This window comes from Helicoverpa armigera, chromosome 18 (genome assembly GCF_030705265.1).
Source record: "Helicoverpa armigera isolate CAAS_96S chromosome 18, ASM3070526v1, whole genome shotgun sequence".
Classification (NCBI taxonomy): Eukaryota; Metazoa; Arthropoda; class Insecta; order Lepidoptera; family Noctuidae; genus Helicoverpa; species Helicoverpa armigera.
Genome location: NC_087137.1, coordinates 9,391,135 through 9,418,085, shown reverse-complemented (window position 1 = coordinate 9,418,085; position 26,951 = coordinate 9,391,135). Strand labels below are relative to the sequence as shown.

The 26,951-nt window shown below is 38.1% G+C and overlaps 3 protein-coding genes across 7 annotated transcripts; 2 read left to right on the top strand and 1 right to left on the bottom strand.

Moving 5' to 3' along the window:
* Positions 1-36: 36 nt before the first annotated feature.
* Positions 37-16,215, top strand: LOC110380073 (GMP synthase [glutamine-hydrolyzing]). Of its 5 annotated transcripts, none has more exons than XM_049847983.2 (16): positions 37-192; positions 3,379-3,501; positions 5,271-5,457; positions 7,249-7,366; positions 7,793-7,949; positions 9,712-9,855; positions 10,238-10,334; positions 10,636-10,724; positions 11,140-11,294; positions 11,837-12,017; positions 12,517-12,651; positions 13,136-13,307; positions 13,715-13,832; positions 14,179-14,293; positions 14,718-14,909; positions 15,379-16,215. In XM_049847983.2, the coding sequence occupies exons 2-16, from the start codon at positions 3,400-3,402 to the stop codon at positions 15,478-15,480; spliced, it is 2,064 nt and encodes a 687-aa protein (XP_049703940.1). In that variant the 5' UTR covers positions 37-192; positions 3,379-3,399; the 3' UTR covers positions 15,481-16,215. The 5 variants fall into 5 exon arrangements, with proteins under 5 accessions (XP_049703940.1, XP_049703961.1, XP_049703929.1 ...); XM_049848004.2 differs by lacking the exon at positions 37-192 and adding an exon at positions 308-424; XM_049847972.2 differs by lacking the exon at positions 37-192 and adding an exon at positions 472-614.
* A 66-nt stretch (positions 16,216-16,281) lies between these two features.
* LOC110383439 (protein MCM10 homolog) lies at positions 16,282-18,585 on the bottom strand. The gene has a single exon (XM_021344229.3). The coding sequence runs from the start codon at positions 18,469-18,471 to the stop codon at positions 16,330-16,332; it is 2,142 nt and encodes a 713-aa protein (XP_021199904.3). The 5' UTR covers positions 18,472-18,585; the 3' UTR covers positions 16,282-16,329.
* Positions 18,586-18,682: 97 nt separating this feature from the next.
* Positions 18,683-25,528, top strand: LOC110383442 (protein phosphatase 1 regulatory subunit 7). The gene is made up of 6 exons (XM_064039137.1): positions 18,683-18,869; positions 18,942-19,200; positions 21,482-21,610; positions 22,537-22,699; positions 23,094-23,402; positions 23,765-25,528. Exons 1-6 carry the CDS (start codon positions 18,863-18,865, stop codon positions 23,936-23,938), a joined length of 1,041 nt encoding a protein of 346 aa, XP_063895207.1. The 5' UTR covers positions 18,683-18,862; the 3' UTR covers positions 23,939-25,528.
* Positions 25,529-26,951: the final 1,423 nt, after the last annotated feature.

Here is a 26,951-nt window from a genome sequence, read left to right as displayed (position 1 = left end):
AAGAATATTATTTTTTTGAAAATTATAAATAAAATCAAAGTCATGAATGCATTGACAATGTTATGTACCGTGCGCCACCTGACAGCTCATTTCAGTACTAAAATTTTGTATTCGTAGTGCTGAATGGAGAATCACATTTTTACGTGTTTTCCATGAACATATTCTTCTGAATTAGCGAATATTTTCTTTTAGGTAAGTGTGAAAAACTATGAAACAGAACTTTGTCTGATTCAAATGTAAATTGTACGAAAAGAAATGGCTGCTTCAGTCTGTCCCTCCGGTTATGACCCACAACCTAATGTCAAAGCCCGGTTTCACTTAACATTTTCGTCGTATTACGCATTGTTTTACATTTAATCAGATGCGGTTATTATCGTATAGATAACTGGCGGACTGGGTTGAGCAAGCATTTGAAATATAGGCGGTAAGTACGTATGACTGGATGCGTGATGTCCCCGGTATGCGAGTCGTACTAGAATCGTTTTTCAACAAAAATCTTAGTTTTTATCTTAACGTTATCTTTTATGTTATCAATCTATTGTGGATCATCTCCTACTAAATATAATGTGTGAATTCAATGGCAGAGAATTGCCATGTTTTGCATTTTTAGGAAAGTGAGTATTATAGTGTTCTTTGTTTAAAATTATTTATTAATTTACGCAACGTGTCTTTGTGCTGGTGGCGCGTTTTGGGCAACAATACACATTGTTTATTACATCAGTGGTAGTTAAATTTTGTATGGTCAATTCTTATCAGAAGTGTGTGATGATAACCTTATATGTTAACCTTACATTAGGAATATTTATTAGTTTCACGTTTATTGCCTTCTGCCTCATACATCTTTGACTCTCTGGTATGTATTTTCTTTTTTTTTCTCATGACATGGCTAAAATCTTAAAACTACAAATCATGGTTAATGTTTATGGCGGTTATCTTTTTCCAATAAGAATTTTTATGACTGAAAACTTAAGTTATCTTGATTGATATTAGAATTGTGTACTATAAATGAACTTTTAAATATTTATAAGCTTTTAATATATATCCTAACTGCTTATTTTACATAATCAGGTATGAATGCCCATCCATCACTGTCAGACCTATTGATTTTTTGAGTTATTTTCAATCTTTTTATATGCATACAAAGTTTACTTAACTATTCTTAATTTCTTTCTAAGAAATATAACATGAAATAATTTTGATTGTAACTGATGTATACAAATAGCATGTAAACATACATTATTTGTATATCAAGTGTGTTGTAGGATATAAATTGAAATGTATACAACATGTATACAACATATTAACAATGTATACAACATGTTTTTGCTTATGTTCTGGCTGAGCGGTCTAATTTACTAATTTACTAGTTTACAAAAGAATAGCACATGTAGGTGGGCACTCCCTTAAATCCTATTAAGTGTAAATAATTGGAGGCTATAATTTTATTTTCATCAAACTTATTAAATGCTTGAGTTAGTTAAGGTATGTAGGGTGAGTGCTAGCTAGCATGTGGTGTATAAATAATTTTTACTGTAATTTTGTGTCAATATTGCATATTGTCCTCTATTGTGGAATACAAATTACATTGTATACAAATGTACATATCAAACATTCTTTAAGGTTCTTCTAACCTACAGACAGACATGTGTTGCTGGGGAGTTTGTTGCGCCACTTCTTCTTCCCAGCAAAAACACATAGGAAGTGGTGAAGGGTGGGCGTTTTGGGGGCTGTCTATTGTTAATTCCTGACGTTCAAAAAGTGCTGTCTTGCAGCCAAGTTTGAATAAACGATTTTTGATTTTGATTTTTTGATTTTGAACAAAATATCGTCACAAAATGTCCTATAGATAGACAGAAACGTCACAAATGTTTGTATTCACAATATCACACTTCACGTGGGATGCTTTCTATAAATAACCATTGACAACATACACTAATGAAATTACAACACAGTTTCACACCGTGAAGGTTTTATATCTCATTTAATATCACCTTTTTACACTATATCTGTGATAAAAATATAATTTGATGATAGACTTATTTTGAAAATGCAGTGTATAGTGTGACAATGAATTTCAAAAATATTGGTGGATATACTGTGGACTTGTGTTTTTTGTGTTGCAATGTTTGGTTTTACAAACTTTTTCTTCAAGGTAACTAGGTAAAAAGTATGTGCATTTTGATATTTTTTTGGCATTATCATCATTGAATTTTTTTGCCGTTTTGGCAATCAGTATCTTCTCTTATTCATGATGAAATTAGGTTTAGATGAATAAAATTAAAATGGAACTGCCATGAAACATGCCATTTGTTTCAATGAACACAATTGGCTATGGTTAATTGAGCAAAAAGGTTTATCAACAAATTGCATTCATCTGTAATTACTCACTGATATGAAACACTTTCATTTTCTAATAGTAAGCATATTTATAGACTGTTTCTATTCAAAGTTATTTGGTTGCTACCTAAGACTTTATGTAGGTTTTCCTCCCTGTAAAGAGAGAGTAAAAGTATTTCTTTGTCAAAGAAACCCTTTCTTAATTTCTTTTGTCAGATATTTTTACCACAAAGGGCCTTGCACAGGAACGTAAATTATTATGAAAAATTGTGACCTTATTAAAACTAGGTACTTCTTTACTATAATGTAATTTATTTGTACTGTATATTTAAACAATTGTGTTTACATAATGAAAACACAAGTTAGTTCCATTCATGAAATAGTACGTATTTTATGTGTGAACAGGTTATCGACTTTGAATCAATAGGTTGCGTGACTAACGCGTCTTATTTAGGCGGGAAATTGACGACTACATAACTTGTTTGACGAATGTGTCTTAATGCCCTTATTGATTTACGAATGGCTTATTTTGTCGACTGTTCAAACTCGTGATCTTGGTCGTAATTTTCGCTCCATTCCAGTGGATTTCGCATCTACATTAGTCATTGTGTTGGTATGCAGTCTAATAAGATTTTACAATCATAACAATCAGATTTTTTTCAATACCACCTGATAACCTAGGATAATCTAAGTAAAATAACGGGCCGACATTCAATCTTTGTAATAAATTGACTGACCTTAATGAATTTTAAATTAAGGTAATAAAAAGAGGGAAACAAAGAGAAAATTACTATTGTTAATACTATTGAAATTGAATGAATATTATGGCCACCAGAATACTGTAGGGACTAGCTATTTCCCGCGGTTTCACCCACGTCCCGGCGGAACTTCTTCCTTTACCTGGACATTAGCCCATATTACTCAGGGGTGTTAAATCTTCCCAACAGTGGTAGAATTGATCTAATCGGTTCTTTAGATTCGGGGCCTTTTTGGTAGAAACAAAACTCTTTATATTAACATAGATATTCTGTTGTCTCTCAGTGCTGCTGGCGAGTTGGCGAGATGCACACAGCCACGGCAGATGGGCAGTTCCGGAGTACCAACGGTGCCACACACGGACGTGACAAGGTCGCCATATTGGATGCCGGCTCGCAATATGGAAAGGTATGTGAAAATGATAAAGGATATTCTTTATTTGGCATCATGCTGTGTCAGCCTCCATACTACTCCTGTATTTGGCCGAGGTTAGGCAAATACAAGGAGTGTGGGGCACTTCGGCTATCTTCAACCAAGTTTTTTCGCCATATTCCATCCTCATTGGCTCCGACCAATTTTCCTGACTACCTCACCGAGGAACTTCGCGTACAGTGAGGGTTATTTATTATGATTGAGAGGAACATGATATGCACCATTTCCATAGTGCTGGCCTAATACATCGGCTTACTAAGATTTTTTTTATACAACTAGAATAGCAAGAGTTTCAAGCTCATGCTTTTGACAATATTAACAACTGAGTCCAATATTAACAAGTTTATAGAGGTTTTTCTCTTGTTTTATGCAGCTCTTGAACAGTTTACAACAGCCTCGTGTGTTACCTAAAACAATATGATTAATTATCGCGTCACAACGCCACGCGGTCTCTATCGTATGCTAATCATTTCCTCTTACTTTATACGTAATTAAAACATTAATTATAAAGTAGAAACAGGTTTAAATATATAACAAAAAATTGATATAGTCGGGTATTATCAAATTTAAGGACCCGACATTCTCAAATGACGAGGAAACCACATGTTTCGAAATCTGGCTACAAAACCACAGATCAATAGTGAAAGGACATTCGATTACCTGAATTTGGAGCAAGTGATCAATTGACTCTTAGTCAAAAAAATCTAGAAATTAATAAGGGATAAAACTCTACTTTTAACTCATTATCTATTACAGAATATAATTATCATCTTTCGTAAAGGAAACTTGAGGTCAATGTCAGCTAATCAATTATATCTAAAGTCATGTTTTATAACAACAGTCCTACGAGATAACGGTCCCCAGTGTAGACTAGAGTTTACATAACTATTGCATAATTAAATATTAAGTTTCTTCTATAAATAAAATTATTAAGATATGTATTTGTGTCGTTAGTAACTATGATTTCAATTTTATAATACAATGGTGTGAATAATTCATCTAATCAATGACCTTAATAAGTCTATTCTGACTTATTTATAAATAGAGAACAATAAAAATAATTTATTTTCAATTATATTTTATGAAGTGTCAATTTTATGTCTGTAAAAGGTTTTTCATTGAATATTCACAATCAACAAGCAAACACGACCTTATCTTAAAGGAAAATTTAAGGAAAAATTAACAAAACAATTTCTCGTTGAAGTTAGAAGGTCTTTTACGCAAACACTTTATTGGTTTCGCCTTATTCAGTATCGTTCGCTGTATGCTAAATTCGAGTCCAATATAATAACTCCGATTATAGGATATTTAATAAATCTCGTACATATATGTATACCTTGTTAAATACGTAAATGTTTACACAGACACTTAAATGATTCTCATACATCAAATTGTTGTATCAAAATTCTTAATATCTAAAGTTTTGCTTCAACACGCAGCCCTTTATTTAGAGACTTTATTAAAATGAATCCAATACTTTACGCTTTGCTAATGTACTAAATAATACACTAGATGCAAGAATCGCGATAATAATTTAATACTGGAGCATTTTCGTAAGTGATTTCCCCAAAATCTCCAGTTGTATCACGTTCAGCGCGAAGCAGTACAGGCAGCGTTGTTACATATGGAATTCAGAATCACCTAACGTTTTTTTTAATAATCAGAAATCAGGATTCAGATTAATTTCTACCTTACCTTGCACCTTTCTTCCAATATCGTCTTAAAATACTAAACTAACTCCACAGGTAATAGACCGTCGCATCCGCGAGCTATGCGTGGAGTCGGACATCCTGCCGCTGGACACGCCAGCCTACCACCTGAAGGAGGCCGGGTACCGCGCCATCGTCATCTCCGGCGGACCCAACTCGGTGTACGCCGAGGACGCGCCGAGATACGACTCTGATATATTCAAGATCGGCTTGCCTGTGCTAGGTAAGCTAAGGAAAGGAGGATCGCTTAACGAGCGTTCCTAATATTCTATCCGTTGTTTTGCTAATTTCCATATCAAAATGCTATCTCTAGCAAATAAACAGATCGATTTTTACGATTACGATATACCATTCGGAACGGCCATTAGAGTATAGAAAGCTAGAACCAGTAAATCATCCGCGAATTTGAAATCCTTTATGATGATGCTGGTTGCCGCCAGCGGTTTCACGGAATCTCTTTATTTTTAGCTTAAGAATATGATTGACATTACTGTATGTTTTTGTCCATTTTCATCTACATGTTTATTATAATAGTGAATGCCAAAATAACCATTCGAAATAATGTTCTGAGACATTACAAATAGGATGATTTAGAACTTGTATAATTTTGTATTTAGTCAAATGATTGTATCGTACAAAATATTATTTAAAAGTAGCTTTTGCCCGCGGCTTCGCTCCCGTCAACTGACTTCTCTACTTTACCCTATTTTTTTTTTCATAAGAACCTTCTCCTGACAATAACAAACACAACAAAAAAGAATTAGCCAAATTGGTCCAGGCGTTGTTGAGTTATGCGCTTACCAACACATTTTGCGATTCATTTTTATATATAAGATTATGTAAATAGATTAGGTACCTTGAAAAACAAAGTAACTAAATCAATAACCTCACTAGTTGACTAAAATGGCGTGATCAACAGTTATATAATTTGGCTCAAAGTTAATTAAACAACAAATTAAAAAACCGGCCAAGTGCGAGTCGGACTCGTGCACGAAGGGTTCCGTAAATTACAGTTAAATCAACCTATCTCAAAAACTATAAGAGATACTTTGATCAAACCAAAAATCGTTGAAAGAGTTAATTAGCATGCATCACCTCTATTTTTTTTAGAATTTTATACCCCGTAGTTATAAAAATAGAGGGGGGGGGACATACTTTTTACGACTTTGAGAGCTGATATCTCAAAAACCGTTCACTTTAAGAAAAATGTTTTTTAGAAAACTTTATATCATTTTAAAAGACCTTTCCATTGATACCCCACACGGGTATGTACATCGAAAAAAAAAATTTCATCCCTCAGTTACATGTATGGGGGGCCCCACCCCCAATTCTTTTTTTTACTATTTAGTGTCATATTTTTGTAGCGGTTCATACAACACATATTCCCATCAAATTTCATCACTGTAGTACTTATAGTTTCCGAGTAAATCGGCTGTGACAGACGGACAGACGGACATGACGAAACTATAAGGGTTCCGTTTTTGCCATTTTGGCTACGGAACCCTAATATTATCGCAGTCTACAACTCTGACTGTTAGCACGTGCGTGTTCACGAATCCGGTTCCAATTAAATATTTAGCCGCTTCGTGCGAACATGCTCTCTTCGTGTTCGCTCGGCGCGCCTTTTATTACTCTGTTTTTTGCTAGAGTTTTTTTAGATGGCTGCATGTGCATAATAACAGAATTTTTAAGTTTGTCAAAATTGGGCAGGAAGCTCAATTTAAATCCATAATCGCAACACATAGTATATAAAAAATGTCCACTCGTAAGCAAAGTTTTATACAAAAATCCCATAAAAAAAAGGTATAAACATCCGGATTTTGAGCCTCCTCCTTTTCAGGAAGCTGGTTAAAAACCGCAACGCCTATAGCAAGACTAAAACACCTCTATATCAAAGCTGTACATTTGATTGTGGATCACAACTTTATATTCCGATTCATATACGTACCTTTTTTCTTTGCTAAAAAGTATAAAAAATGTATAGTTAGTGTTATAATAATTTTGTATTGTTCAGGAATATGCTACGGCATGCAGATGTTGAACAAGGAGTTCGGCGGGTCGGTGCTGCGCAAGGAGGCGCGTGAGGACGGACAGTACGAGGTCGAGGTCGAGACCACATGCCCTCTGTTCAAGTGAGTTAAATTTGGAGTTACCATAGGAAAATGTTTGAGGTCTACAAAGTCAAAGGTGTTGATTTCATATTATGTATAGAGCTGCCACTATCACAGGTTCTTAAGAAACGTCAAAAGCTAAATGCATGGTCCCAATCTTATATGTCCCACAGACATTCATTTCGAATTTATATTTTTTTTCACAAATAATTATAACACCCTGGAAAATGTATGAGTAAGCTCATCAGCGCTCAGGTCGCTCTGGTCAAGTATGGCTTACCTGCCATCGTGAAATAATGAATATCCAAACTTTTGCTATGTATAATAATCGAACATGGGTCTGGGTGTGCTGCATCCAGTGATACTTAAAGCTAACCCTAACAGTTGTGAAAAGGCTAAGCATATGATGACTACATATGATTTAATCTGCGTTCTCCTCCCCTGCAGCCGCCTAGAGAAGCTGCAGCCAGTGCTGCTGACGCACGGCGACAGCGTGCAGAAGGTGGGCGAGCGCTTCCGCGTCGGCGCCCAGTCCTCCAACCACCTCATCGCCGCCATCTACAACGAGCAGATGCGCCTCTACGGCGTGCAGTTCCATCCCGAGGTACAGTATACTAGACACAGACCCCCACCTCATCGCCGCCATCTACAACGAGCAGATGCGCCTCTACGGCGTGCAGTTCCATCCCGAGGTACAGTATACTAGACACAGACCCCCACCTCATCGCCGCCATCTACAACGAGCAGATGCGCCTCTACGGCGTGCAGTTCCATCCCGAGGTACAGTATACTAGACACAGACCCCACCTCATCGCCGCCATCTACAACGAGCAGATGCGCCTCTACGGCGTGCAGTTCCATCCCGAGGTACAGTATACTAGACACAGACCCCACCTCATCGCCGCCATCTACAACGAGCAGATGCGCCTCTACGGCGTGCAGTTCCATCCCGAGGTACAGTATACTAGACACAGACCCCACCTCATCGCCGCCATCTACAACGAGCAGATGCGCCTCTACGGCGTGCAGTTCCATCCCGAGGTACAGTATACTAGACACAGACCCCCACCTCATCGCCGCCATCTACAACGAGCAGATGCGCCTCTACGGCGTGCAGTTCCATCCCGAGGTACAGTATACTAGACACAGACCCCACCTCATCGCCGCCATCTACAACGAGCAGATGCGCCTCTACGGCGTGCAGTTCCATCCCGAGGTACAGTATACTAGACACAGACCCCACCTCATCGCCGCCATCTACAACGAGCAGATGCGCCTCTACGGCGTGCAGTTCCATCCCGAGGTACAGTATACTAGACACAGACCCCACCTCATCGCCGCCATCTACAACGAGCAGATGCGCCTCTACGGCGTGCAGTTCCATCCCGAGGTACAGTATACTAGACACAGACCCCCACCTCATCGCCGCCATCTACAACGAGCAGATGCGCCTCTACGGCGTGCAGTTCCATCCCGAGGTACAGTATACTAGACACAGACCCCCACCTCATCGCCGCCATCTACAACGAGCAGATGCGCCTCTACGGCGTGCAGTTCCATCCCGAGGTACAGTATACTAGACACAGACCCCACCTCATCGCCGCCATCTACAACGAGCAGATGCGCCTCTACGGCGTGCAGTTCCATCCCGAGGTACAGTATACTAGACACAGACCCCACCTCATCGCCGCCATCTACAACGAGCAGATGCGCCTCTACGGCGTGCAGTTCCATCCCGAGGTACAGTATACTAGACACAGACCCCCACCTCATCGCCGCCATCTACAACGAGCAGATGCGCCTCTACGGCGTGCAGTTCCATCCCGAGGTACAGTATACTAGACACAGACCCCCACCTCATCGCCGCCATCTACAACGAGCAGATGCGCCTCTACGGCGTGCAGTTCCATCCCGAGGTACAGTATACTAGACAGTTGCCTAAAGGAGCTACACCCTGGGTTCACAGCCTAGGTACGTCTGTACGTCACTGCTGGACTGCTGGCACTCGCATTGGGCCCCTACCCGTACTCACCGCGCGTGGGCATGCGTGTTGCTAAGCGCAGCGAAACCTAGGCAACTTGGACAGATGGATACAATTTGAGACATGATACATGAATGTTTCCTATAAAATGTGATAGATATTGTGGGGAAAAAATGTCAACGTTACTCATATAAATACAGACCAAAGAAAGAGGTGTATCCTTAGATCGGATGTTCCCATTATTTTTTTTTTGTGTTTATACCTTATGGTATGGTACTTTGTTATCAAAGTGATATGTTTTACATGATTGATCCTCTCCTACGTTCAATTAATTTGAGGTTTAGTTCAATAACTGAGGTTTAAAGGTACCAATTTTTGTTCCCAGGTGGACCTAACCCCCAAAGGCAAGCAGATGTTGTCGAATTTCCTGTTCGACATCGCCGGCCTGTCGCGCTCCTTCACGCTGCGCTCGCGTCGCGAGGCCTGCATACACTACATACGAGAAACTGTCGGAGATAATAAAGTTCTCGTGAGTACCTATATTATTATGAAAATTTCTTTCATTCGGATAAATTGTTGAGTAAATATGAAATAAAAAATCCTTAGATACTTTAAGATTTGAAAATATAGGTATCTCTTATTTGGGTTTGAAAAGTGATGCGTCATACCACGTTATCAAGCAGAAGCATTAAACTGCTTATTTTTGTGTAGCCGTCACTGTGAATATAACAGTGAAGGCCCAATTGCACCGACAACATAAACATCAGTTTTCTTAAACCAACTGTTTATTATGAAATATCTTGTTCAATCTTCAAAGTAAATAATAATGCTTTAAGAAAAGTGGACGTTTATATTGTCGATAATAGTGCCTTTAATCGTTAGACATTACTATTCTGTTTCAATTTTCTCAGGTGTTAGTAAGCGGCGGCGTAGACTCGACGGTATGCGCGGCGTTACTCAGACACGCGCTCCGCGAAGATCAAGTCATCGCCTTACACATTGACAATGGTGAGTTTTATTCATATTATTCTATAAAATAAGATCAAATAGTTAAATATAAATAAATCATGTAACATAAACTCCTTGTTGGTAAATAAGTTGGTTATTACATAAATGGAATAAAAATTGAAGTATTAGCAGTTAAAACTTGAAAATTGGTCTAACACAAGCTTTTAATTAGTTTATTTAAATAGATAGTTTACATGAAATAAACCTCAATGATTTCACATTTTTTCTCCGACATTTAATATATAAATTAATCCAACCAGCCATTTTAAATTTTAACTTAAAAGAGTCATTGTCCACGCAGGTTTCATGCGTAAAAACGAGAGTGCTAAAGTGGAGCGATGTCTCAGAGAGCTCGGCGTTCGTCTACACGTTGTTAATGCCGCTCACCAGGTATGTTATCAATTTTTCCTCTATAATATTCTTGATGCAAATTATACAGATTTGACAAAGTGGGCATTGGCTTCCCTTTATACTTTTTAGGGACCATGATTGTCATCATGACACATGGTTTTCAAAAGACTATAAAAGACAGCTATGAAATTGTTGTAGCTACAACTATATTCTACAAAAAAAATCCCCTTTCTCCAAGATTGTAAATATGCAATTCTACTTCGCTCTTCTTTAATGATGTTCATAACAGTTCGTGTGTCTATGTAATTGGGACTTATCTCTTGCAATGTTTTCGCATGTCTTTTTCTTGTAATTGGGAGCTGTCTTTTGTATATTTTATACCTAAATCCTGATCATTTTCAACCTAATACCACTATAACTATTTTTACTTTATTCTTTTCTGTATTTTCTGTAGTTCCGACAAGGCAGCACGGTGGTCCGCGAGGCGGGCGGGCGGTCCCGCCACACGCCGCTGCTGTGCCACGCGGCGGCGCCCGAGGACAAGCGCAAGATCATCGGCGACGTCTTCATCCGCGTCGCCGAGCAGGCCGTGCATGACCTTAACCTGCAGTACGTAGGATCTTACTTAATATGTTGGGGTCAGGGTCAGCTGAGTACCAGTGTGGCCCCTAGCTAGAGTGACTGCATATCTCTGTGACTGGTTATCAACCCTTCTCGGATTGTAATGACCTTCAATGATGTGGCAACAGCAGCGATTAAAAGCCAAAGAAAGCTGGGTTAAGCTCGCCGTTGCACATAAACTGTCTTTATTCTTCTAATATTTATTGTTAAGTGTGCAATAAAGAGTAAATAAATAAAGAAGAAAGAAAACTTAAGACATTTTATAGACTGACCAAACTGTGTCAAACCTAACCTTACCTTGACCCTATACGGCTGACTTACCCGCAGCTTTTGCGTATAACTCCATAACTTATTTGGGTTAGGTTGCCCCCATATAACTATGTATAACGAAAACCGACCAACAATTTGATCAATTGGCGGCACCAATCGCCATTCTGTCTTATCTATGAAATTTTTAGTGCTCAAAATCTGTCTTTGTTCCTGTTTTCCTATCTTGCATAGGCCTAATATTCCATACCTCTTTTCTCCAGGGAAGACCAAGTCCTCCTAGGCCAGGGTACCCTCCGGCCGGACCTGATCGAGTCAGCGTCGTCTCTGTGCAGCAACAACGCGGCGACTATCAAGACGCATCACAATGACACCGAGCTGGTGCGAGCGTTGCGTCAGAGGGGACGCGTTGTTGAACCGCTTAGGGACTTTCATAAGGATGAGGTTTGTATTGATTTTGGCCATAGAATAAAAGGCGTTGTAAGCCCACAAAGGTCCTATTTACAAGTGATTATAGGATATGGTACTACAAAACATGATGACTATGGTCATGATTTGTGGATTCATGTATATTTATGCTTGGGAAGACATAGGTGTGTCATACTTCTGGTACATAAGTTTTCATGCAGTTTCCATAGAGTATGAACTAACTGGTGCTCAACTAAGAAAATGAAACACAATTCTTCGACATGCTCATTACAGATTTCTGATTTAAAACTAAAATTCATGTTGCTTGACGAACGCAAATGAACATGTCATTTGCGTTCCAAATACATACGTGGTAATTTCAAATTCGTTTCCCATCTAGTGTATCAAAATAAATGTGTAATACACTTTCTTTCAATTTAAACTTTAATTTGAATTCACCTAGAACATCATCAGATTGCTTGTATATTGTATTTGGTTGAGTTGTTCAATTATTTGATTCCTATTTCGTCTCCAGGTCCGTGCCCTGGGCATGGAGCTGGGGCTGCCGGCGGCGCTGGTGGAGCGGCAGCCGTTCCCGGGGCCCGGCCTCGCCGTGCGCGTGCTGTGCCAGGACGAGCCCTACGCCGAGCGGGACTTCGCCGAGACACAGGTACAATAGCACTTATAACTGTTCAGCTTTATGACGCATACAGCACATAAAACAGAACAAGCAGATACACAAAATAAAACATGGTAAAATAAAAAAGAACAAGATAAAAGAAGTCGCATAATTGCGACACAAGCACCGGAAATGGCCCTCGCATATTTTGCAGCGACCCTGTGCGAAAATCTGCAGAGCCTGTTTATGTTAGTTGGCTTCCTGTCTAATCAAATTCAGCGGAGAACACAATTGGATAATAATCTCTTAAGGCAAAAAGTGTTTTCTTCGCTTATGTGATAAAAAGTTGATATTTTTTTAACTGGCTTCCAAAATTGGTCACTAAATTAATATTGGTTACGTCACCGTGTATGCTAAGGTGCATATAGCAAGACATGTCGCAGGAGTATGGGGTGCTCAAGTTTGAGTGATAATGTCCCCCTTCTGGCATGATATACCATATCTTTCTTAATTTTTACTATATTGTTATCCTCAGGTGATAGTAAAGATAATGGTGGAGTACGCATCGATGTGCGTGAAGTCCCACGCGCTGCTGGGCCGCGTGGCCAACGCCAGCACGCCCGCCGAGCAGGCCGAGCTCAAGCGCATCTCCTCCAAGTCGCCCGTCGCCGCCACGCTGCTGCCGCTCAGATCTGTTGGGGTGCAAGGTATGTAGCAATTACAGCCTGAAATAACAGAACCGATATATTTTGGATCGTCAAATTCACAACACGTCTCTTTGAGAAGCCATCATTTGTGCACTCCACATATTGAAAGTGTCTATCTTTTATATACCCTATTAGCCGTTTCCCGCGGTTTCGCCCACGTCCCGTGGGAACTACTGCCACTACTGGGATAAAATATAGCATATGTTACCAACAGTAATTTTTTTTTTGAATCGGTTTTTGAGTACAAACAAACAATATAAACTTTACCACCATTTAACTATAAAATAGCTGAACCATACAGCTGACATCAGATCGCCTATGCAAACTATCCTAAGAATGGCTAAGTAAGACATACAGTATTAATATTCAGTAAATATCTGTATCAACAATGTGTTTTTCTCCACCAGGTGACGGGCGAACGTACAGTTACGCGGTGGCGCTGTCGACGGAGCGCTACCCGCCGGACTGGAAGGACATGCACTACCTCGCCAAGCTCATACCGCGCGTCTGCCACAATGTTAACAGGTAAGTTTTCAAATTTGGATGTGTAAATAATTGGACAATATAATATTTTGGGGCATCCAAAGCCTTAAGTATTAAAATGCAATCAAAAGGGGGGAATTATTCCAAATATTTATTATCTTTATGTAAATCACTAGATTCTGCCAACGGTTTCACGCGCCTCTTGTGAGAACTATTTCGCGTATTCGAATAAAAAGTATTCTGTACCCTTCTGAATTTTTCAAGTCGGACCAATAGGCCCTCGGATTAGCGAGTGCAAGCAAACACTTTCTTCAGCATCATAATATTTTAATCGAATTTCCAACTACAAATCCAAATTGTAGCTGATAAATGGATGTATATTTTCCAGGGTTTGCTACGCTTTCGGAGGTATAATCAAGGAGCAAGTGACAGACATCACGCCGACGTTCCTCACACAGCAAGTCATCTCAACTCTACGCCAGGCAGACGACCTTGCCACACAGGTAATTTTCATCTACCATTTATTTTAAGATAGTCGGCCTAAGGCTATCTCTGAAGCCTGCTTTACTGTCTTTGTCTTAATATAAAATCCAAGTTCAAACCTAACAAGCAAATATAGACGTGCAGTCAATGCCTGAAGTTATTTATTTATTTGGGGGCTATCTTTTGTTTTTGACGTTCGAAAAGTGCTGATTTATCAGCCTAATTTGAATAAACGATTTTGAGTTTGAGTTTATTAACATTTATCACTTTCGTTAATGAGAATTCAGAAAACAAATAAATGATGTCAGTGTCTAGACATGGTGGTGTTCCTTTTGTGTACAGGGACTGTGAACTCTAGTACCTGGTGATTTTGACCAATTCCAAAGGCCCAGACAGGCATTGAACCTTCGAGAAAAGATTATCCAAAAATTGTGTGTTTTCCAGATCCTAGTATCAAGCGGCTGCGCGTCCCGCATAGCGCAGATGCCGGTGGTGATGATCCCGATCCACTTCGACCGCGACGCGGCCGTGCGCGCGGCGTCGTGCCAGCGCTCGCTGGTGCTGCGCCCCTTCCTCACGCAGGACTTCATGACCGGCGTCGCCGCGCTGCCCGGCTCCGATGCTATGCCGCAAGATGTGAGTATACTGGCATTTTAGAGAGAATTAAGTTAAGACTAAAGTTTATACAAAACCAACACTGGCTGCCAATAAGACTGGCAACCATCGCTGGTGAAAATAGAGCACTTGTCTATTTTCTGTACTATATAATACTATATTCTTAAATACTATTTACATATTATCTAGGTGGATGACAATAATCTCCATCTAAACTTACTCTGACTAACCCCATCGCCAAGTTCAAAGTCATTTGTCGACATTTACATTTGGTTATTTTTATGCCAATTTTCAGTAATATAGATTAACTACCAATAGCTGAAAAAATATCTTATGTTCATACGCACGATAGCATCTATCTGTGTTACCAAAGTTGCCAAGTAACCAACTTGGTTCAACTATTTTGTGAAAACTTACAAACTCACTTCACATTTGTAATATGTATTGATTAGGAGTTCTGTAATCTAATAAGATAATATTCTTTTCTCAGGTGGTAGACAGGATGCGCAAGGAGCTGCTGGGGGTGCCGGGCATCTCGCGCGTGCTGTACGACCTGACGCCGAAGCCGCCCGCCACCACCGAGTGGGAATGATGCCCCACACACACACACTTTTATATATTTTTTTACTGAACGAACGCACCCACGGGCAGTGGACGCGCCCTTTTGTTTTATTTGATGGAAGGCATCGGCAACACTGCAGGCAACTACCAACTCGACATACAGAAACACTATCGCTGTACACGGGAAGACTCTTCAAAGCTATCGTTATTCAAGTGCCTAATTAGTGCGGTATCGATCTCGCCAATCGCCATTTCTGTTACCCAATCCTCCCCGCTAAAAATTCCACCGTCACTAAATGCCCATTCGCGAGATCGACTTATCACACAGCTGTTGTTAATTTTTGACTTTTTAAACCGTCGTTACTATAAGGCATTTGCCATATAAATGACTCACGTTTTTATATAAGAATTTTCGGTTGAACCTAACGTTGATTTTATTTTGTTATTAGTGTTTTAGCTGTATCGAGTTTTAATTTAACATTTGTAAGTTTCAACGGTCGCACCACTGCCCGATATAAAGAAGTTTTTGTAAATACATTGGTGTCACGTGTTATAATATTAGCTCCACTGATCAGTTTTGTAACATGTAGTAATTTATTGTCAAAGGCTGTGTAAAAATTTATAAAAAAGCCCACAATTATTCCGCGCGACAAGATTGTTATAAATGGATCTTGTATGAAATCGAAGACACATTGTGTTTTATGGAATGGTTCAGTGTTATTGACTGGAAGTTTCATAATAAAAATTATATTATGCTTTATTTTCATATTGGATTTTATTTTAAAACCTTTATTATCACAATCACAACTCTACATAAATTAAATACATATTCAGTCAAGATTAAAACTATGTGTACATACAAATAACATAAAAACAAGCCTCAGCTATCAGGCACCAGCAAATTGATATTCTTGCCTGAAGTGACTGCTCCACCTATAAAAGTTTCCTCTTCACCTCTGATGGATAGTCCTTCAGAAAGTGCCACTTTCTTTTCCCTCATCATTGGTGCTTTCACCCAGCGAGAGCTCTTGCAGTTGCTACAAGAATGTAGGGGAAGAAGTTCTAAGGAGACAGTTCTGTTGTTACAATCAGCACATTTGAAGAACCTCTTGAATGAGTCCAACAATTTGAGGGGATGCCTCTCGTCTTTACATATCTGAGCTGCTGAAAATGCAGTGTACTTGCATTTCACACATCTCACAGCTTTGCACGCAAGCTTATAAGTGTTCAACATTTTCTCTTCCATTTGCTCCTTTTTCTCAAGTTTATTGAAGTATTTCTCTTGCTCGTCATCGTCATGCTGCTCTATCAAGTTCTGGTGAGCTGAAGTGGCTTCTAGAATCTTCTTAAACCTCTCAGACATTACAGATTTAGGTTTCTTCAGTTGTGATCTTGTCACATCATCTTCATCAGCCTTAGATTTCTTGCTGTCATTCTCATCACTGTTGGAGTCATTCAACTTTTCTAAAGCTCTCTTTTTACCAGCTTGAGTTCCTTTCAAGTTATTTGGGTCAGCCTTTGCAAGACCACCACTTTGTTGTATCAATCTAAAAGCATTTGCTTTAGCTCGTTCTGCAGCCTTTTGTCCGTATGTCATGCTTAGATCTATTGTACCACTGCCTTTGAGGCCAAAAGTACCACTTCTTCCCAACTTAGGTGAACTTCCAACTCTTTCAGCTAAGCTGAGGTTTTGTGGTTTGGTATTTTGTGGACTTCCAGTAAGTTTGTTGAGTCTTTCAGTGTCACTAGTTCTTTGAGCTGCAGGGCTGTGTAAAATACTGTTGTTTTTCATGGGACCTGCCCCATAAGGTGCTTTGTTTGTCATGAATTTGTCACCTTCAGATTTATAGTAGTCACTCAATGACATCAGTCTATTACTATCCCTTTCTTTAACTTTAGATGTGTTTCCTGAAGGTAGTGCAGAGTAAGCTTTACCTCCGTAGATAACAGTGCTTTTTCCAAGAACCTTATTTTGTAAGCTAACTAGTCCTTTGCCCATGGTTGAGGATTGGAGTTCCTGTCTCCTGGCATACTGCTGATACTCCTGTTTGACATGGTATATGCATACATCACATTGACTTGTATTGACAAATGCTGTACATTTCTCACCATTTTTCTTTTTACTCTTGCAAACACCCAGATCTTTTGATTGTCCTAGGATCATAACTCGGTCGGGATTCTCAACACTGAGACTGGCCTGTTCAGCACTATTCTGAGATCTATCTAGAACATTTGGATTTAGAACTGCCACAACAGTACCTTCTGGAGTTTTCCATAAATCATTATAAGCTTTTCGAAATAGGAACATGGATACCGTTTTAAAATCATCTTTCAGGTCAGAAAGAGTCCATATCAGAAATTGATTGCCTTTTTGAGACTTCTTGGGTGCGCTTTTTCTTACCACAACACCACCTATTACCCAATCTTTAGAGAGATCTTCATTTTCAACATACCTCTTTACTCTCAGCATATTAACAGCCTCTCTGCCTTGCATGCGATCTAGAAGAGCTGTGCTTGATATCAGTGGCTTCGTAATTCTAATACCGAATACTGGATCAGTGTAAATATCGTTGACTTCTTTCTTTTTAATTTCTGGAGCGCAAAACGTATCTTTGGTCTCTCTGGCCTCTTCGATTCTCTTTTTAGTTTTAAATGTATTTTGGGCGATCTTGGCGTCCATATTGGTCTGCCGTAATCTGGTCTCGAAATCAAGCCTCTTGTCTCTCTGTTCATGTTCCTGATTGTCCAATATTTTCTTGACATCAGACCCATAGTTACTGTACTTACGTTCAGTAGAATTTCTTTGTTCTTCGTCATCTGATGAATCTGTGTCGCCATTGTGGATTGCTGACTTCAGAGGTTTCTTGTCAGCACTTTTCTCTTCAGGTTCCACGTTACTACTGCTTGCCTGGAAGATATCAACTTCACGGATAGCAGTTTCTATTTTATCTTCCTTTTCAGCCTCATCTAGGTCTGCACACAGTAGTTCTTCTAATTGTGCTAGTTCGTCATTCTCGTCCATTTTATTTGAGATAGAAATCACCTGATTAGTCGTTCAATAAAATAAGAAATAATTACAAAATAAAGTTCACGAAATTGGCGCGTAACTTCTCTTCGAAGATACTCACGTCAACGTGACAGCACTGACAGCTGACTCTGACTTTTAACAAGACGTTCAGAAATATCACTCGAACTAACTTTCAGAAAGATCCTGTTTCTGTATTTAATATTTTATCTGTATACCATATTGACATTTGACAGAATTGTCTAATTTTCAATTTTGTGAATTTCGAGAATTTCTCGTGATCCGTACCGGATACTAAATAAATAATCGAATCGATTACAGATTTGTTTGTAAATTGTATTTTTGTATGTGAAGCCGCAACTACTGCTGCGTAATAACAAAACAGACGATGGCGGGTACGTACTTCTTGCTTTACCGGTGTTGTTTTCACAGTTTAGAGCGAAATCTAATTTAATAACAATGTTTAGACAATCAAGAAGCCCCGGCAGCTAACACTCCAGATAGTACAGTGAAGGAGGAGCCCAAAGCGAGTGCTGATAGTACAAACGAGCCTGGGAAAGTTGTTGAAGAGATGGCTGAGTCACCACCTCCGCAGCAGACGCCACCGCCGGCGGAGGAAGAATGTAATGAGATCATTATAGTGAACGAGCATACGACGGAACTAGATCTGAACCACGGCAGGATCGGGAAGATTGAGAACCTCGAACCTCTCAAGAACTTAGAAAGGTGAGTCATTGTGTACCTGTACCTTACAAAAATTTTCCTATGACGAAAGTGTAAGCAATCTTAGCTCATATTCTTTGTGTAGAATAGAACTAAACATGAGAATAATATTTAAATACCGGTTTTGGTAAATGGAACTAAGGTTTGAGACTGTTATGTTGACTGAAGTGTTTATTGTTTTTCTTATCAGTATGAGTATTATAGTGAATGGGTAATTTATTGTGCTGAACTTGGCAGGTCATTCCTAATAAGAGAGACAGCAAAATATTTGTTTAAATTTGACTTAATTTTTTACATCAAATTAGTTGCAATGATAGCAACTTTTAACACATAAATGGGTTTATTTAGGTCTTCTATAGAAAAAGTATTTTAAAAACATTATTAATCCATTAAATGTGGCCCATAACATCTGTTTATTTCTCACTGCATATGGTTTGCTTATAGTGAGCTAAAAATATAACTAGCCCACTAATAAACGCTAAACTAGTCTACGTAATTGCCATAACAACTACTGTATCATATTATATAAGATTTTGAAATAAGAGACCTGTATGATTAATTGTAATTTACTATGAAACCCACATAACTGAGACTTCCTATTACAGAAATAACCAACCAGATTTGTACTACAGTTATTAAATTAACATATAATAACCTCTCAATGTGCAGGCCACCATGTAAAGTCTATTTATCTATGCCTAATCTTTTTCCTGTCATGTTCACTTTAGTTAGATTATGTATCCTATCTATTCGTGTTTTTTACTACTAGAGATAGAATTTTGTCATGAGCATAAGCAAATCAACAGTTAGTTTATAGAAAACTGTCTTTACTGTTAAATTAAATCGCAGAACATTGGCAACAGTAACAATAATTCAGTTGGGTGAAATGTGTAACTACGGTCCATTTTTACCATCAATATAAATATCAGTTTTTCTTAAAACACCTGTTCACTTTTAAAATTCATCTAAAACAGTTGTTTTAAGAAAACTGATATTTATGTTGTCAGTGAACTGGGGCCTAACTCAACAAATAACAGTATTGTTAAACATTTCTGTTATTATGTTGTACTATTAACACATTGTCATGTGACATCTATAACTGAATGACATGACATCACTGTCACAAGATAATCAATAAAAAGGTCAGCGTGCTGCTCCCAGTTAACAATAAATATGTTCAATGAATTGAACCTCCCGCTGCCATTTAGCGAGTTAATAAGCCAACAATTATAGCTCTGTATTAAGCTAAGGCGAGTTTTTTCGATAATAGAGCAGAGGCACGTTCTTAGAATGTGTTATTTCAAATATACAAATGCTTAAAGCAATTTATTAATTTATTTTGGTAGTTTTCATGTCATCTTGTGAAATTTCGAACAGTTTATGTCTCTACATGTTATTATCTAAATATTATCAGTGAATTGAGAACTTATTCCCATCTCTATCCAATCCAATCTAATCTACTTTTCAAACAACACTTGAGATTACTGAATCTCAATGGTAGTTGATCAAAATGTTCATAAGTATCACACTACATATTATCTGGATTAACGCTTAGTGAGTGAAACATATACTAGTCATCATCATCATCTCAGCCTACGATTTCTTCTAACTGAAAAGTTTTCTGCTGTAGCATCTTTAGCAATTATTTAACAGTGGCCTCAATCTTGGCTAAAATACGAGTGTGATTGTTAACCGCGTTCATGGCGGAAAGCCATTTCATTAGCTAATTAATCACCTCCCACTGAACAGCTTACCTTCGTTCTTGATAATTGACGAGATTAATATAGTGCTGGAACGCGTTTCTTCTATATCTACACCTATTAATTTATCTACACGTATCTGCGCTACACTTTTATACTGATATTATACAGCTGCAGAATTTATTTGAATGAATGAACGCGCTAATCTCAGAAACTATTGGTCCAATTAGAAAAATTATTTTAGTGTTAGATAGCCTATTTATCGACCCACTACAGGCGCCTTTTATCCGGGTGCGTGGAGTAATGCCTACAGGACTTGGCAAAGCATGCCAAAATCATATAGTTAGTTAGTTACAGCCTATTTATCGTCCCACTGCTGGGCACAGGCCTCCTCTCACACGGAGAAGGATTGAGCATTAATCACCACGCTTGCTCAATGCGGGTTGGTGATGGCCAAAATCATATAGAAAAAATAATATTACTAAACCAGCAAAACTCAGCACAAATCAGGAGTACTTTAGGGAAGCATACACTACAAACAGTTTATAATGATGATCCTAAAATATGCACTTTTATGTTTTCAGATTATACTTACGATGGAACTTGATCAAGAAAATCGAGGGTTTGAGCACCCTGAGCACACTGGTGGAGCTGGAGCTGTACGACAATCAGATTGTAATCATGGAGAATTTAGATGGCCTCGTCAATCTAGAGTAAGTTAAAAATCTCTCTTAAGTCGTTTTCAAAAACATCTCGTAAATAATTTGTTTTACCTGGACACATTTCACACTCCGTCAGTTAGCCCTATGTTGAGCCATTGATAAGACCTACCATGATCTATGTTCTATGCAAATAAACGTTTATATATTTTCTTTCTTCTAAGCTTGTGTTATGTAATCAATGAGATATAAATGCTTCTGAAGAGCACTTAACCACAAGACAAGACTACCACTTTGAACTCAGGCCCAGACCACCACAGCAGAGCGGAACATATTGGGTATTATTTAGAAAAAATTGTATGGAGAATTTTCTTAAACACGTGTCGAGCGTATATTTAGCTTTTTTGTAGTAACGCCAATCATTTTTAACATCCATCCTCCGAGCCTTTTTCCCAAACTATGTTGGGGTCGGCTTCCAGTCTAACCGGATTCAGCTGAGTACCAGTGCTTTACAAGAAGCGACTGCCTATCTGACCTCCTCAACCCAGTTACCTGGGCAACCCGATACCCCTTGGTTAGACTGGTGTCAGACTTACTGGCTTCTGACTACCCATAACGACTGCCAAGGATGTTCAATGACAGCCGGGACCTACAGTTTAACGTGCCATCCGAAACACAGCCAATGGTGTCTAAGATATACTTAGAAAGTACATACAAACTTAGAAAAGTTGCATTGGTACTTGCCCGACCTGGGATCGAACCCGCGCCCTCATACTTGAGAGCTTGGTCCTTTACCCACTGGGCCACCACGGCACCCAACCAATAGAATTTCTCAGCTCAGAGATTCTACTTATTAAACTGGCTAGAGACGGAATGTTTAAGTAACAAAATTATATTGGTCGCTTAAAAAGTCCTCTATCATCTTAGCATTTACCAGTTAAAAGCACCACTAAACTAATGTTACGTCTCTATCTTTCCAGGATGCTGGACCTATCGTTCAACAGGATCAAAGAGATCACTGGTCTAGACAAGCTGCTGAAACTAAAGAAGCTGTTTCTCAGCTCCAACAAGATCACGGAGATCAAGAACGTTAATCATCTGCCTGAGTTAGAACTGCTTGAGTTAGGCGATAATCGGTTGCGGGTAAGTTTCTCTCCATTTTCTTTTATCACCTTGCATGTAATAAGGGGTCATTTTTATAACGCGTAAGTGTTACCCGTATCTCAAATTAAAACAATATAAAAAAATATGTGGCTATTTAAGACAATACAGCGTTTTTACACCAGCGGATTTTCCGCGCGGAAACGCTCGATTGGTAGGGATGATGTTGTGCGTAACATGTGCGTATATTAGCGACATTAAACAATTGACAACTACCTACTGGTCTATGCGATGACACGCGACAGGTCATCGCATAGACCAGTAGGTCGTGGGGTGTCGTGCGTAGAAAAACCGAGCAGAAAATGCGCTGATGTGAAAGTAAGAAGCCAACATTTTCGCCATGTCATACTTTACAAGAAACTCCATCTCATTACAGGAAATCAAAAACCTAGAAGGCCTGAAAACTCTAAAACAGCTATACCTAGGCAAAAACAAGATATCTAAAATACAGAACTTGGAAGAACTCACAGAACTCGAAGTTTTAGTTCTACAGAGCAACCGTATTACCCAAATAGAGAATTTGGACGAACTTCGTAACTTAGAACAGTTGTATATATCTGAGAATGGCATATCCGTTATTGAAAATTTGGGTAACCAGATGAAGTTGACGACTTTGGATCTTGCCGTCAACAGGATCACAGTTATTGAGAATGTTAGACATATGGCTGATTTGGAAGAGTTATGGGTAAGTTAATGATTACTTTTTTTCACTTTTTTTAGCTGTTCAAACTATATGTCAAACTTTCTGGCTTTTGACTACTCTTAACGACTGCTAAAGATATTCCGAAGAAAGTTAGCAACCCACAAAGAAAGTGCCTAGAGGAAGTGGAACATGGTGTAGTTGGTCACCCATCCACAGACCGACCGCGCCAAGCGTTACGTAACCTTATGTAATTTACCCATGTATTTAAGGTCAATCAAATTTAACTGTTACATTCTGAACCATCTCCTGTTCAAATCAAAATTGTCATCTTTCAAAAATAACCCTGTTATCAGCATCTAAAATAAATGAGTAATCTTCTAAAATAAATCATATTTTTATTTCAGCTAAACGACAACCAAATCACAGACTGGTCATCCATAGACTACCTGAAAAACAACACTAAAATCGCCACGATATACCTAGAGCGTAACCCCCTGGCCGCCGACCCCGCGTACAGGAGGAAACTGAAGCTAACCCTCCCGTCGCTGCAGCAGATCGACGCTACTTTGTGTAGATAAGATTCTTTTTTGTTTCAACCTTTTTCGTAGTTGGAGTGGTGTGAGTAAGGAGTTTTTTAGTCGCTGTTTTGAGTCTATGGTTAGATGTTGTTCGTTGATTAAAAATGCCTATATTTTTGGCAGATGGCTTGTAAAGTTGGGTAAAATAAAAATATGTGAATTTTAATAATCTCTTATCGGTATAACATTTTCAAAATCCTTTAAAATTACTATCTGAACACCACTCCAAGTAGTCCATTTGGTAAGTAGCTTAGGCATACAGAAACGAAAATACATAGTTTATTTTAATATCAAACCTACATACTTTGCATCTTTGAATATCAATAAAACGTTTTAAACATTTTTGTGAAATGTAGAATGTATGTATGTCTATGTTTTTATATTTATGTATGTATATTTAAATGTAGGCATAGATGTTGATGTATGTAGTTAATTCAGTGTATTAAATATAATTTGGTAGTGCTGATATTTTTATTATATTTGTATTTATAAGAGATTGTTTTTTGAACCAGAATTTATGATGAAACATGAAGAGGGATGAACGTGTATCATACATTTTCAAACCAAACGTAAAATTTAACATTATTTATTTTAAACACATTAATTTTACTACATAGAAATTTGTCCTTTTAAAATCTTGTAATAACAGTTGCCTGTTTATTTCAAAACTGTTGAAACATGGCCCTCCATTTGTGGATCACCACAGTCGGGTAAAATAATGTGACTAAATATAAGTGCCTATTTCAAAATGTCCAAATTCAAGTAGAAAATTGTTGAATTTATATAATATAAATAAGTATGTTCTCAATATCATTACAATTAATACAAATAACTCGAGTATTTTACTTATTAAATGCTAGAATTAACTTACATATCATTTTTTTCTGATTTTATCCAAAATATACCATATTATTTAAATTATTTAGCATGGCAACATCAATAAGAAATTATGTATTTCGCCTGGCAACACCATCAAGGAATTATCTACCATATTATTTATTTTATGTACAACATATGAATAATGTAAAAATAAGCATTTATGTACCAACAAACATGGATTTGAGTATAGATTTTCTACTGATTGTAGTGTATTTAAATGTTGTGAATAGCGGTCGTGTATGTATGTCGAATATTTAATGTATTTTACCTCTTACATCTCATTTTATTTTAATAGTCCAGATTAGGGTGTGATTTTAAAAGAAATATATATAAAAAAAAACTATTATTTCAGCAACATCATTAAAATTGCTAAGCATTTTATAAACTAAAACCGTATGGAAATAAGATCTTGTCGGCAAGTTATCATCAGACGAACAGACGGCAGAGTTCGTACCAAACAATAAATGCAAGAATATTCACGCGAGGAACCATTGGCATAATATATAACTGAGTTCAAATCTTTAAAATCTTGAAAAATAGTTCACCAAAATCTTTTAAAATCACTCGCTAAATAAATTCACTGTAATTCTAGAAAGTTCCTAACATCATCTGTTGGATTTAGTTTGTAAATTACTTTGTATTATTATTTAACTCACGTAATGACATTATAGCGTAACATTAAATGTTAGGCAATAAATTATGTTTAAATTATTTACTTTGATTTATCTGAAATACTGACTGGTTATCTCAATATCACCACCATTCTACCACTCCTTACCCAATAGGGTATTACATGCATTTTTGAAATATATCTTAAATAAATTCTTTAGTCTTAATATATCTCTAAAAAATTAAAAATATTTTTTTTTCTCACGTTATGTACGAATATAAATTAATTGTTTTATCATAATTTCAAATTTCGCGCGTATTTCTCGAAAACGCGGCACACAACGGACGCCATGATTGTTTTTTGGTCATGACGTCATTACGTTAGTAAAAAACTACAGCTGTCAGTAATGCTACTGCTCCACCTGCGTCTTAACGCGTTAAATTTTGGCATTACGCAGATGTGGCCAACGTTTTAATGGCAATTTATACAAATGGCATTATTAATAGCATTAAACGTTAAGCGATAACTCGGGTGTCGGTTTTTTGGACACATCAAAGGGTTTTAGTGCGTAGCTTAGAGCGCTAAGTGATGTTGGCTACATTAATGCCATCTCATTGCACGCATGCAAGGACGAGTGTAGATACTTTGTTTAAGCGGTAACTGCATTTTACGAGCACGGTAATGGAATGGTCAAATGAGAAAGCTTTAGTTTTTAGAATTATTTTGTGTGTCTGTAACCTCTTTAATGTGTGTTAACGCGTTACTCCATGAGGGATTAACTCTTTGTAGAATTGTACCTAAGTGTAGCCAACACGCATTTTTAATGCAATAAGTAACGTGTAGTTGGCCATTGACATTAACGTTAACGCTTACGCAGGTGGAGCAGGAGCATTATACATATTTTGATATGTATTGAAAATTTTTACTGACACTTTTGTTTAGGGGAGAGCGGGGCTGAAAGTGCCGGGGGTAAATTGTGCCGACGCGAATATCTCAAAAACAGAAAGAGATAGATATATGCGATCGTATTGGATCGCTTGTGCCGCGGCACAACCAACCCTAACCAACCTATATTGTTTCAGTATTGTTTATATTTACGCGAGCTATTATGAAAGAAAGAAAATATGCAGTTTCCAGCCTCCTCAATCAGTTGATAATAACACAGGAGATAAAAATGCAGCAGTTTTCTCACCAGAGCTAATAAGACCACTGCCTAAAGCACCTCCCCGACTAATTGGACATACTAAAGCACGTAAAAGAAAGACAGCTGTTCTTACGGACACTCCAGAGAAAAATGCTTTAGCAGAAGAACAGGCTAGTAAAAAGAAGAAAAAAGAAAGCGAAACTAAAAAGAAGGTTAAGGGAAAAGGGACGGGAAAATGCAAGGGAAAGGGTAAACAAACAAAAAAGCCGACTAAAAACCCCACTAAGAGAAGAGTATTGCAAGATGACGACAGTTCTGATGACGAACAAGAATGGTTCTGTATCATTTGTTGTGATGCTTATTCTAACTCTGCCCCTGGA